The 13,231-nt window shown below is 36.0% G+C and overlaps 1 protein-coding gene across 2 annotated transcripts in view; it reads left to right on the top strand.

Moving 5' to 3' along the window:
• BCHE (butyrylcholinesterase) overlaps positions 1–11,467 on the top strand; it is a 55,433-nt gene extending 43,966 nt beyond the window's left edge. For both annotated transcript variants that reach the window (XM_032986509.2, XM_032986508.2), the window contains exons 3-4: positions 1,867–2,033; positions 8,888–11,467. In XM_032986509.2, the coding sequence (XP_032842400.2) occupies positions 1,867–2,033; positions 8,888–9,015 (295 nt within the window). In that variant the 3' untranslated portion in view covers positions 9,016–11,467. The remainder of the gene's footprint in view (positions 1–1,866; positions 2,034–8,887) is intronic.
• Positions 11,468–13,231: the final 1,764 nt, after the last annotated feature.

Genomic DNA, 13,231 nt, shown 5'->3' with positions numbered 1-13,231 from the left:
TCTTATAATCTATCAGCATCTAAACATAATCTATAATCTATCCATCCAAACATAGATGGACAAAGACAAGGTTGTGCAGTGTACTGGATTCCTTTCTGTTCAGTAAAGATATTCTCACAATACTTTTAATTTTCTACATGAATATTACTAAACTTTGAGTTTGGTACAAAGAACAAGGAATTTTACAGTTTATTCTGGGAACTGCAATTCTCATCATGAAGTTATTAGTAAGAAGGAATTGTGATGGAACAACAAGATTATAATCATAACTTGTTCTTACCAGTTAAAAATTATATTCACGTGATCTCTGTTTTGCTGTAACTGGGAGCTATTTTATAACTTGGGAAATTTTAAATAATGGAGCTAAAAAGGAAATTACTGGACATTTCTGTGAGCAGTAAGCTTCCCAGCAATTCGGAGAGAATGTCATAATCAACAGGTTCATGTATTTCAAAATGCTGTGTTCATCTGACAGTTCTTTCAATCATTTTCAGTAAAATACATCTGGAGCCATTGTGTAATCCCCCCCACACCTGTAAATTATAATGTGGAATGTCATGATTTATTTTATAGCATAAAAGCTGTTAAATGAATACTGACAGCACCATTAGTGTTCTGATCTTGAACTGAAGTGCAAGCTCTGCTTGAGCCATCATTCTCATGAGCCACAGATAAATGTGCAGTTGAAAAGGGTGCCGTAGGTTAATCAGAGCTGAATTAGTGAAGAAACATTAGTAAAGAAGTGAGCAATTCAGGAAATAACATGCTGAATCTCTAACATAATTTCTGTAAGCAGTCAGCGCCAAAGACTCTAGAATACTAAAACATGGGCCGAACACTTGACTAATTCTGAATCAACTAAGAGATATAAATAGCATTTCAGCAGCTGAATCTTGTGCTCTGACTGATCCCACCTACACCCTGTACCTTGTTCCCATTCTCAGCAAGAAGAACTCAAGTGGGGTCCATACCCCTTGGACTCCTCTCTGATCGCTGCCTTCTGAGAAGAGTCCTGGTGAAAAGTAGAGATAACCAAATTAAATTGGCTGATAGTGCTCTTAATTTATCCCACAAAAAAATCTTCAATTACTGTTGTTCTGCCCTAAACCCCAGATTCCTTGATATCAGCTTCTAGAGGACAAAATGAATCCTTCTGCTTGCACTTCAATAAGATGTTTAATTTGTATTCTTAACCTTTTCCAAACAAATGGTGATTTGTGACTGTTTCAAGTATAAAATTTCCCTTTTCTGAAAATCATATTCTGTCTCATTTTTTCCCTAATTCATTGCTCCCCATTTTGTTGTTGTTCTACACAGTTAAACCAATTATTTTTTCTCTAATCATATAGATACTACATATTGTCCTTTTCTCTCCCAGTACAGCTGTCATCCAAAGTTTAGACATTATTTGTACCTCTACTTGCATTTTTATCTGAGCTATTTAGCTCAATCTATTTGCCTATCTGAAGGCATCAGCAAGATTCAAACTAAAACATAAACATAAACTACTCAACTTCCCAAACCGGTTGCTTTGTTTGTTCTTAAGTCATACATAATAAATTACAGCTTCCGTGAGAATCTCCAAATTCAGCAAGTGTAGTTTGTGTATGGCCATTTACTAACATTTTTACCTTAGGTAAACCCAGAACACCCCAAAAGGAGAATACTTTTTTTTTTTTTTTTTCCCCAATGAAGTTAAATCAAATTTACCTTCCTTTCTTCCTGTTACTTACAAAAGTATATTTCAGTAATTATAAAATAATATACTTAGGCTGAGATAACTGTTGAATAAAAACATTATGTGTTTTTTATTTATGTGCTGGGGTAATTTCTCATTCCAGATGAAATGCTTCTTTTCTCATTTAGAACTCCAAATGGGACGCTGATTAACGGAACAAGATGGCCAGTCTTCACTAGTACTGAACAAAAATATTTGACATTAAATACCAACACTTCAGAGATACTGACAAAGTTACGTGCTCAGCAGTGTCGATTCTGGAATATTTTTTTTCCCAAAGTCCTGGAAATGACAGGTAAAAATTGTTTTCAAGATGCTTTTGTATAACTTTTATATAAGGATCATTTGCTTGAGACTGACATGATACTCAAGTATCATTTAAACTCAAATTTAAATCTTTACTTTCCTATTTACAGCTGAATTTGCAGGAGAAGTTCAGATGTTGGACAAAGCTGTCCAGGCTGTGCCAGGGGTGTACCCCATAATGTGTCCTACACTTCTGGCCATGGGCTCACCACCCTGTAACAGTGTCTTAGGGCAAAACCCAGGGACAGGCCAAGGCCCAGGATTTACGGGGTGTGGAGCTTCTCGGCCCCAGAGTGCAGATACAGCCACAATGCATTTTAGGGTGCTTAACGAGACATTTTGAGGTGCTGCAGACCTCTTCTCTGAAGCTGCCCCTTGCGAGGGTCTTGGCACTGCCTGGCTCTGGGGTCCTGGGGTGCAGGAGAGATGTTGCTAAAGGGGGAGCTGGCACAGGGTTTTCTGGAGGATTTAGATGTTCCATACTAACTTCATGTATCTAAGGTACATTGTGAGATGTCATATTGAGATTATATTGTCTATTATTTATGGGATTATATTATTATGCAACTAATCCACAGAGGATATGAAGTGCATTGCTATTGCCAAGATGGGCAGCATCTGTTCTACATTGCACATGGGAAAGTCTTGTGGTTTATTTCTAGTGTTAGCCATTGATGACAACCCAGACAGTTCAGGATTTGCCTATGCAAAATATAACTGATTTTCCCCTGACCATGTGTACTATAAATTTATGAGATTACACTACCTAGAAAAGTATAATGAGCTGCTTAAAACTTTAAGATCAGTTGAACACAAAGCACTCGGACTATCTTTAGAAGCCTGATGCCACTGTTGTTGCAAAGCCCACCAGACAGACCAAGCCTCTGTGCCTCTGGACAATGAAAGGAATTGGTTTTATAAAGTGATTTTGCAGCTCTAGAAACACATTCTGCAGTTTGTCTGAAGCAAGGAGGGGAAGTCTCATTTCAAAAATAAGATACACTTTTAAAATGTTAATTAGCAATTTACAAGCTTTCTGCAAGATTCAGTTTGAATGTTAGTCTTAAAAATATGTAAACTTCCATGATGCACAGATGATTCTTTCTGAAATAATTTATTCCTTCCTCACTTGAGACTATAACTGTAATATGGCTCAACTTTTATCCCCTCTCAATTCAATAGATGTTTTCCAATTAAATCAAGAGAAGCAAAATCAGTAGGTAAATGAATAATTTATAAAGCATACTCTGCGATTTTAAAATCACAGTATACCAAATTACGGATGGATTTTAAGGAGGTTTCAAAAATTCTGACAAGCCCTTTATGCTGAGCCAGGGGAACTGAACTATTTTACATATTTCTTTAACCTGGCTGTGAACCCCTATGGAGTAATGTGCATCTTACAAATGGACTGTGCACAACCAAATGTTCTGTGGCAGAGCAGAAGAGAGCACATCACCAGACATAGCTCAACACATCTTGGGAGGACAGCAGAATTGCTTTGCGTGGTCCTAGGATAAAAGTCATGACAAAATAATGCTCTGGATCTGCCAGGAGACATAAATATATGGCTTTGTCATGTTCAGTAATTTAAAACATAAATCTTTGTAATTCAATATAAAAGAATCTGAGAATATTCTTAGCAAAAAGTAAAGAATCATCATGCCTGGATCCCTGGATCCTAATATAGAAATGAGACAAGAATATTGTCAAGAAGTAGTGCTGCTTTGCCATGTATGTACATCTATCAGTCCTTGAAATACTGTAACAGAAATACTGTTTATATATTTATTTTCCCTATACAACCTTATACAATTCTGACAAATCTTTAAGATTCTGTTTACAAACATGAAATAATACTTTATGTTATAATAGTTCTCTTCACTGAAATATTATTTTCCATTTCTATCTCCTTTTATACCTAAAGGACAGTGCATGCCATAAATACACCTATTTCCTCATTTTCTGAAGGTCTACCTTTTCTATTATTCCTTTTATTGAAATATTATTATAAAAAGAAAGTTGCTTTAACATGATATGTTATAAGATGACAGAGAACAAGAAGTAAGGATTTTTTAATATGCTACCATTATTGCAAGATGCAGTTCAAGCTGAATTATGTCAGGTAGAACCTTAAGAGGACAATCAAACCAACTTATTTTGCAAAAACTGCAGGGGAATTTCTCATTGTGCTAAGTGGTCAGAATTTGACATGGATGTGCTTGGTAACAAACCACTTGTTTAGTTACTGATCCACTCCTAGCACAAGCCTTGCTATCCCCCTGAGCTTTTCTGGACATGTCATGGCCAGCTCCAGAGGTGTTCATCATCTGAGCCAGCCTGTTTCCATGACAGGCCGGGTGAGATAGGTTCCTTGAGGCAATTACATATGGGAGAGAGGAAAAATGTTATTCCCTACCGTGTTTATGGTTAGATATTTTCCATTTTCTTCAAGCAACAAAATCTAATATATTAAAAAAAAAATGTCATGGATTGAGAAAACTAATAAGAAAAAAAGTAAACATCACACACTAACATAACAGTAATAACCATATATAAAATACTGGCCTTCATATCTCAGGTATTTTGGATGATTTTGTAAGATTTCTCAATGTTTTCCACTTCAATTTCAATATATAAAAGTATCATTGAAGACATAGGTCAAAACTTGTAGTTTTGTGTCTAGCTTAATAATAATCACTAGCCAGGTAAACTGGACCTAGACATGCCTTATGTGGGCTCTCAAATCCAACTAGACACAATTTCTACACAGATTTTAACCCTATTGTGAAAGCACTGAGAATACTCTCTGTTCCAACTCACCCTAAGCAAGATGGGAGCACTCAGCATTTAATATTTCATTTGAGGGTGTGAGTGCTGGGACAATAACCAAAACTTTTTCTGATGACTGCTTCTTGAAGAAACACACTGGAGGGACAGTAAACAGTAAGTGACTCTTAAGTAGCTTTTAGAGCAATCATATGTTAATTATAAAAGCATCTATGTTAGACTCTACCTCCTTAACATAATCTTTAATGCATCTAGAGCCCTAACTATTTATATGTGCCTGTTTTCTCTTGATTATAGAAGGCTGCAGGCAGCCAAGCTTTCCATTTGTGTTCCATTATTATTTTAGTGTGCCTAATACATATTTTTCTATTTTATTTGATATTACTGCATCATATATCATCTATAGAGAGACCAAAGATCAAAGTAAGTAATGTAAATACATTGCATTTTAAAGCAGCCCTAAAAAGATTTTGAGTGTGGAGACAGAGAGAAATTCAACCTCTTGATCAGTGAATAACCAAAATAATTGTATTTGCTATGATCCTCTAAATAGTATCTGGGTTCTGTAGAGCTAAATACTCAGGGCAGTAAGAATATTAAAAATGTGACTAATTAGAAAATTCAACATTGAAATTAGTTTTCAAATTCCATAGGGCTAGATGCTGCATTCATTACACATGCAGAAAAGTGAACTAGTCAGAAGTAACCTCCTCAATACTACTGCACCTACCAACACAGTTTGGTTGTACTCGGTGCACCTATGGACAATAAGCTATGTACCTTAACAATTTGATTTCTTTCTAACTCCAGTAAGTACCTTACATCCCAAGTCATAGAAGAGATAACAGCCCTTACAATATTTCAACTCCCAGAGAGCTCTATTGACTTTTGGAAGAAGAAAACTTAAAAAAACCCATAAATCTGAAGTCCTTAAAAATACATATGAAAACAAATATAGTGTTGTGATTAAAAAAGCATTGATATTCAGAGTGTGTGACAAAAGAACATTGACTAGAGATACTGAAGTATACATACTATTTGTTTTCTTCTTTCTGAACATTTGTGTACAAAGTATCACCATAATAATCTACAGCATAGATAAACTTGTAGCATTTATCATACTAATGAATCAAGAAGTTTGCAGGTACTTGCATTTATGAGCTGTTGAGGACAGAAAAATTAATTCTAACCTGTCATCCCTTATTAATTATACTATATCAGTATAGCTATATGGCTTTTTTCCCAATCTTAATGTTAATACCACAAAAATACATTTAAGATTAGCACTTTATTGGCACATCTAGCAGTTCAAATGATGGTATGGAGATAAATTTAACTTTGTTGTAATGCCATTAAATTAAGGGCTGTACGTCTGTGTGTAAAGAAAAGAAATGCCAGCTGTCTGCACTGACACTGCTGAAGAATAAAAAAAAAAAAAAATAACCACACTTTAATTTTTTTGGTCTGTTAAACTGGGACCTTTCAGAGCACTGAGGTATGATTCATTGCCTACCGAAATCTCCACTTTTCTCCTTGTAAACTTCACTGGGCTTTGCATTAGGCTAATTGGCATTGATATAAAGTTTGGGATTGCCTACATTACTACATATAGCAAAATACGTCATCATATTATTAGCCAACTTCCACAGTACTGCAGTTCATTGTAGTAACCCAGTGCTCTGAGCTGTAATTATTGGTCAAACTGAATTCTCCAATTTTTTTTTTTTTTTTTTGCCTTCTAGCTGTCAGCTCATCTAAGTCATGGGTGGTTGCTTCAAAGAGATTGATGATGTTGGTGATAATGGGATGCATTGACTTGTGACTTCAATTTGGATCTTATCACTGAAAAATAGCAAACAAATGGGAATCCAAGTTCTTATTTCAGTGTTTTCTTTCCCTCTTTTGTCTTTGAGATTCATAATGGTGGCTACTCTGAATTTCTTGCTGTCTGCTTTCTCTAGCTGACTCACTTCACTGATCTTTAAGAAGCACTGAAATGCCTCATAATTTACACTCTAGAAGAGTGACTTTTAATTGAAGATGTGTGTATGGTAGAGCTATTCCAGTTTCTAAAGTCTTTGGGCAGACTTCAAACACATTATAACCTGAATAATTAAATAAGGAACAGATTTTTCTTAATTCATAAGTGGAGGCTTTGCCTGGCTAAATAAAACTGGATACCCATAACCAAGAATAAGACAAGAAATACAGTTGAAGCATTTTTCACCAAATAATACTAGTACTGGTTCATACACTAAATTACCAAACTATTTGACATATGTGGAAAATCTGGCTTTACCTGAGACCCTAGCTACATCTTTAAATTAAGAAACACACAAAGATGAGTTCTTTGAGTCAGGAAAGTAAAATGTTGTGCATATATTCTCCCCATGGTTCTGCGAGTCATATCTGCATATCTAAGTTATCAAACAAAGTTTTATTGTTACCAGCAGTTACAAATGCTCTTTGAGTTAATGACAACTGTGGCTTGCACAAAAAAATTTAAAATGTTCTGAACTTTTCTTTGATCTCCGATATAAGCAAGCTTATTTACATCTTTGAACCGAGAGAGAGATTTGTAGTTAATTTCTTAAAATATTTTTTCCTATATTTGTTCTTCATATTTTCCCTTTTGACTACAAGCAGAAGTCCAGAACCTCCCCAAGAAAAAGTATTTTGGTTTTATTTCTGGTCTCACTGAAACCAAGAAGTAATGTAAATCTCATTTCAAACTCATTAAATTGCCATCTGGATTTCCAGACCAAAAAGGTTTGGAAATATTGAGCTAAACTGCAGATAAGCAACCAAATTACTGGCTGCTTCTCCAAACTAAATCTCTGAATCTGTTAACTCTCTTTTCAGAATATTTTCTCTATTGATGTGTAAAACATGAAAGTATTTCATTTTCACATAACCAGTTAAACTTGCAGTGCTGGCAGATCATCAAAAAGGGGGAAAGGGTGTATTTATGGAGGGAAAGGGCCTATGGTCTACTGCAGCATAAGATCATAAAGTCAAAGGAGCATAAAGAAACCATGGAACTTATCTCACAAACATGATTACCAAATTTTTCTGGAAGCAAGATATGTCAATATGGGACACTGAGATAATTAAGTCCAGAACGAGTAAAGGCATTCATAGATAATAAATGGCTTCTAAACTTTAAGAAAAATTCTACAACTGATCCAAAATAAGCCACAGTATGCGTTACAGTATACATACTTTATCTTTCCTTTAGTTGTTGTATGGGTTGCTCCTGCAAGGTCACTGCATTTCTCCCTAACATTAATTACCTTTTGGGACTGGAGGAAGTGATCCCTGTCTGTAAAATACTCTGGGAACCTTGTAAAATGATATATTTTTATTACTCTTCTTATCCTCACCCTCTGCTCTGATGTCTATAACAAATTTGGCAGTAAATATTGCCTTGGGACAGAGGATTAGTTGGCAAATGCTTTATAGGCTAGAATGAAAAAGAAAAGAGAAGATGGTTTCATATTGACACAGTACACATTTTACTGTATCCTTCTCCAAACCTGTTCCCTTTGCACATTAAACTTGTGGATTTATTCCACAGTAGCGTGAAATCCTGGCTATCCATTGAAATCCATTGAAACTGATGGCAATACCATTGTTGTCTTGAACAAAGATGTGATTTCATTGTATCTTTACAAGAACCTATCTCAGTTTTCATATTGTAGTCTCCAGGAAATGCAGGTTTTACTGTAGAGTTTACTGAACCAACATAATATTTGGAGAGTTTTTATAAAAGGAGGCTTTAAATTGATGACTTTGATGGACAGAAGCAACAAGAACAAACATAAATATGTTTATTATCCTACAGTGTGCCAGAATGATATCCTTGCAGTACTTCCTTCCTGATTTAAAGATAAAGTGTTAATCACTGAATTTTCAGTCTTTCCAGATTTAAGAGACAAAAGACCATCCTATAATGTATTTGGAGCAAATGACATTGATAATCGAAATTATTTTTCAATTAGCATATAAAAAGATTCAAATTTAGATTAATGTAACCCATTTCATGTTTTACAGGAAATATTGATGAAGCAGAACGAGAGTGGAAAGCAGGATTCCATCGCTGGAACAATTACATGTCAGACTGGAAAAATCAATTTAATGATTACACTAGCAAGAAGGAGAAATGTGCAGGCTCTAATTAATATGTTTACCCTTACCAGTATGTCCGTATTACTGTTCATCAGGCAAATATACAGGTAGCTTTCTAATACATCTAGCATTAAATATATTATGCAGATTAAAGAAACATTATGGATATAATTTTGATTCCCCAGATCTTTCATTTATATTTTACCTCATATCTCAATGAACAATATAAGACAACCATACCCTTTGAAGCTTCACTGTGTTAAACAAGACTATAAAGTCTGAAGATTAATGATGTACATATTATTATAAACACTAGCTGCTTAAATTCACACTTCAAGGAAACAATGTAATCTGTTATAGAAAAATTGTTTGTTTTTTTTTTTTAATAGAAATAGCAGTGTTTTACAGTATTGCCAAGCAAAACACAATCAGTTTTGATCTTTAACTGCAATGCCACCACACTTAAACTTTGCTTCAGACATAATTTAATTGACATAAATATAAAGAGATAATAACTTTGCTGGACACACCAAATTATATTTGTTTGTTAGACCAAAAAGTTTTAAGACTGCCATTAAAGCCCGAATCATTGTTTCTTTATGGTCAAATCTGTAGGACAAAGCCATAATAGGAAGCATTCAAACTACCTTTTGAAAGCCTAAATCATTGGCACTGTGTGCAAGTGCAATGGTGAAAACAAGCCAGAAAAACTGGCACCTCTCCTTCTGCTATCCTCATTTTCCAAGGAGTAAAGACCTACAGATTAACAAAGTAATGATCTCACAGCTTTTCCTGCTCAGGCACCCACTGTATTTAACCTATAAAAGTCTCTGCTATGAACATAAACTCCAATTATGGTGGGTTTTTTTGTCCACTAAGTTGTCCCCTAGTTGAGGGACAGCCCCATGCTTACTAGAACACGTTGGATAAATTTTTATACCTGTGGAAGAGCATCAGTTTGCATGTCAGCAGGTTCATCAGCAATCAGCCATGAAAGCCCTGCTCAGCCAGCCAGCTCCTGCAGGAGAGCGGGACCTGGCCACAGAGCCCTCGCTCCTCTTGTGGAAGGATATCACCGAAGAGGGACATTGTGACCTTGGTGGGAAGGACTCAGCTCTTTGACATGGTCAAGTAATAGTTGCCATGTAAGTAGGGATCTCCTGGACCCCTTTCTACCTGCTTGAGCTGAATCTATTAGAAGATTTAAAAAAAAAAGGAAAAAAAAAAAAAAAAAAAAAAAAAAAAAGACAAAAAACACCATCAAAAAAACAACCCCCCAAAAAAATCCAAAAAACCCTTGGATAATTCTTCTTCCTACTTCTCTGCTTCCAGATGTAGATGGAAGTTGTATGCCTGAATAGCACCTTAATTGACTGCTTTTCACTGGCCCAGCTGGGAAGAATAAATGCCAAAGATTTGGTAAACATAAGGAGTAGGTAAAAGCAACAACCCATCTCATAAATAAATTATCCTGATGCTTTCTGTAAATGTAATAACATTTCAGGGCATCTATTTTCTGTTCTAGTGATTGTGAGCTCTTGCAAAATTCCTTCTTGAGTTGAGTAGACTGAAGAGGTCTAGGCAACGCACAATGTTCTTTTTCCGGCCATCAGTTTTGACCACGCAGGATCCCTACACTGAACGGATTTATTTTTGAAAAAAGGCCAAGTTATGAAAGAGATGATGGTTTATCATCTTTTCAGTTATTTCTAAGAGAATGTAATTATTTCCTGACTAAACTATGGAAAAACACCTTTTAGCACAGTATTTCCAGAGACTACAATCAAATGTCTGCAATAAAAAAACCTGGTTGGTTGAGGAAGCTGATTAAAACTTGAAATTATCTGGGATTAAAAAAGCCCTCTTTATGCAAAACTTCATGTTTATACCACAGGTAATTAACTCATTACAGACATTAGCATAGTTACTGCTATTAATAGCTGCAAAGAGAGCTGTGTCAGTCTATGGTGTATTGGGTATTTATCAGATATTCCTCAAGCCAGTGATGAGCTACTGAATAAAACACAGAAGGTTGAACTTTCTGTTCATCATTGAGCCAGTTCTGGCACTCGTTGTTTTATTTATGTGGTATGCTTCATAGACATGTTGTGTGTTGATCTGCCACAGTGAGCTTTGACAGCACCATCAACACCTAACCACATTTAAAAGAAGTATTTGTCTCTTTTGCGATCCTCTTAGTTATATTTCACTATCCGTCTAATCAGCCTAATCAATGGAGGAAAAAACCTGAGCTAATTAAAATGCACAAATAACCTTTAGGAAGGGTAGGTTGCAAAACAGTGTGTAAAATATTTTGCTGGGAAGGTGTCCTTTGTCTGTATTTGCTGTAAGCAAGGGTGGATAAGGCCTATTTGAAGACTAATATCCTTTCCACAGTATGCATACCATGCCCGTGATGTTTCTAAGAAGGAATAAGGATGGAGGGAAGAGGAAAGAAAAGCAGAATAAAATAAAGGTTAAACCACTTTTTGAAGTTTGATTTTACTGATGTTCTTGGTATGAATAAATCACTGGCTTTGTATTTTTTCATATGCTGGGAAATAATATGTCCATTTGTCATTCATTTGAAATCAATATATCATGTAGTCATATATTCATATCCCACACTTATGCAAAAATATGAAAGCCTTAAGTACTCAGATGTAAGTGGCTAAGGTAATGAAGAGTGAAAAAAGACCAGTCCCCATTGTGGGTAGTTTCAAACTAAAGGTCAAACAAACTTGTGGTGGAAATCGTTTGAGGATACTGTGTCATTGCTTAAAATAATGATTACATATTAGAAGGCTATCTCACGCAGACCTCTCTGAAGATGTAATGTTGTTAATTAATGTTTTCTTTTGGCTCAAAAGAGGCAAGAAATCAAGGTTTCTCTGTGAAAACAGAGAAAATGTGGTGATTCTTTCCTACCATTCTTGATATCCAAAGCAAGAATTCTGAATTTAGCTCCAGACTTGCTGCAATTTTATAATAAAATGAACTGCAGTGCCAAAAAAAATGTTGGCATTGAACCAGTCGTCATTAGGTTTATAAGCTAACGGCGTGTTGATTAAATTACAGATATTTCACGCATATTTTAGAGAGACCTATAAGTGGAATGAAGTCAGAAATTTCCCAGCAATTCTCTGTTTCATTAAATCCACCAGGGTACCCTGTGTAGGGCACCCGGGTCTGCATAGCTGGACCAACCCAGTTCGAAACTTTCTGGCTTTGAACAGGAACCCTTAGACCCCAATAGTTGTGTCTAGAAGAACTAAGATGCCCCCAAGGTTTCCAGGCTTCCTCACAATTGTAGATTTTACACTCGAAGCTTCGACTTCTGGGACGGGTGCTCAGGCCTTGCTGTCCTAAACCCTGGCCACCACTCTAGGTTTATCATACTGATAAAGCCAAATTTCTGTTTAAGTGGAAGCCTGGATTTTTGTTCTTGTTTGGTCACTAGAGGCTCAGGCTATTTATAGAACAGGGATTACTGCTCTGTAAACACATAGATACACATGCGCAGTTTAGATCGTCATGAATAGACAACTCCTATGTATCTCTTAATATCAAGGAGTGGAGGCAAATCTCTATCAGCTCATAGTTGGAAAGGTATCTTTGCAACATAGCAATAAAAAGGACTAGTATTCCTTATTATTTTGAGTATTGGAGAGAAATTTATTTTAGATTACGAAAAACTGATGGAACTGTCAGAAAAATGTGTATCTATTTAGGGATGTATAAGCTTAAGACGACTTCTGTAGGCCTCTTGAATGTTCCTATCCCAACAGATATCAGCAAGTGATTTGGCCCACTGTCATATGCAGATATCACATAGATTAATCCAAACATAACATTGACAGTGGAGAGATATATATCTTTGTTTCTGTCAACATCATAACGTTGTCTTCTCAGGCTTCATTATGGTTCGTGCATTTCTACTGGCTCAGCACCAGTTCTGCGACATCAGCAGCAGCTATTTAGAGGGACATAATAGTCACCGTACTTCAGTTACACCTGCAGTGTGTCCAGCTAGTAAAGAGCAGCCTGTGCTGCCACTGCCAAATGCCAGCCTGTCCACAGAGAGTTCTTGCCCTTCATTCCCCTCCAGTTAGAAAACAAACAAACAAAGAACAAAGAAACAAAAACACACAAGAAGGGGGGGGGAACCAAAAAAAAGACCATAAAATCCCCACACAAGGACTTTTGCCCCAGAACGATCAACAATTGAAGGGCTTAATACTGTACACAGACATACTAAGTATCCCAGTG

This window comes from Tyto alba, unplaced genomic scaffold (genome assembly GCF_018691265.1).
Source record: "Tyto alba isolate M040663 unplaced genomic scaffold, T.alba_DEE_v4.0 Super-Scaffold_10, whole genome shotgun sequence".
Taxonomy (NCBI): Eukaryota; Metazoa; Chordata; class Aves; order Strigiformes; family Tytonidae; genus Tyto; species Tyto alba.
This window is presented reverse-complemented; position numbering and strand designations above follow the sequence as displayed.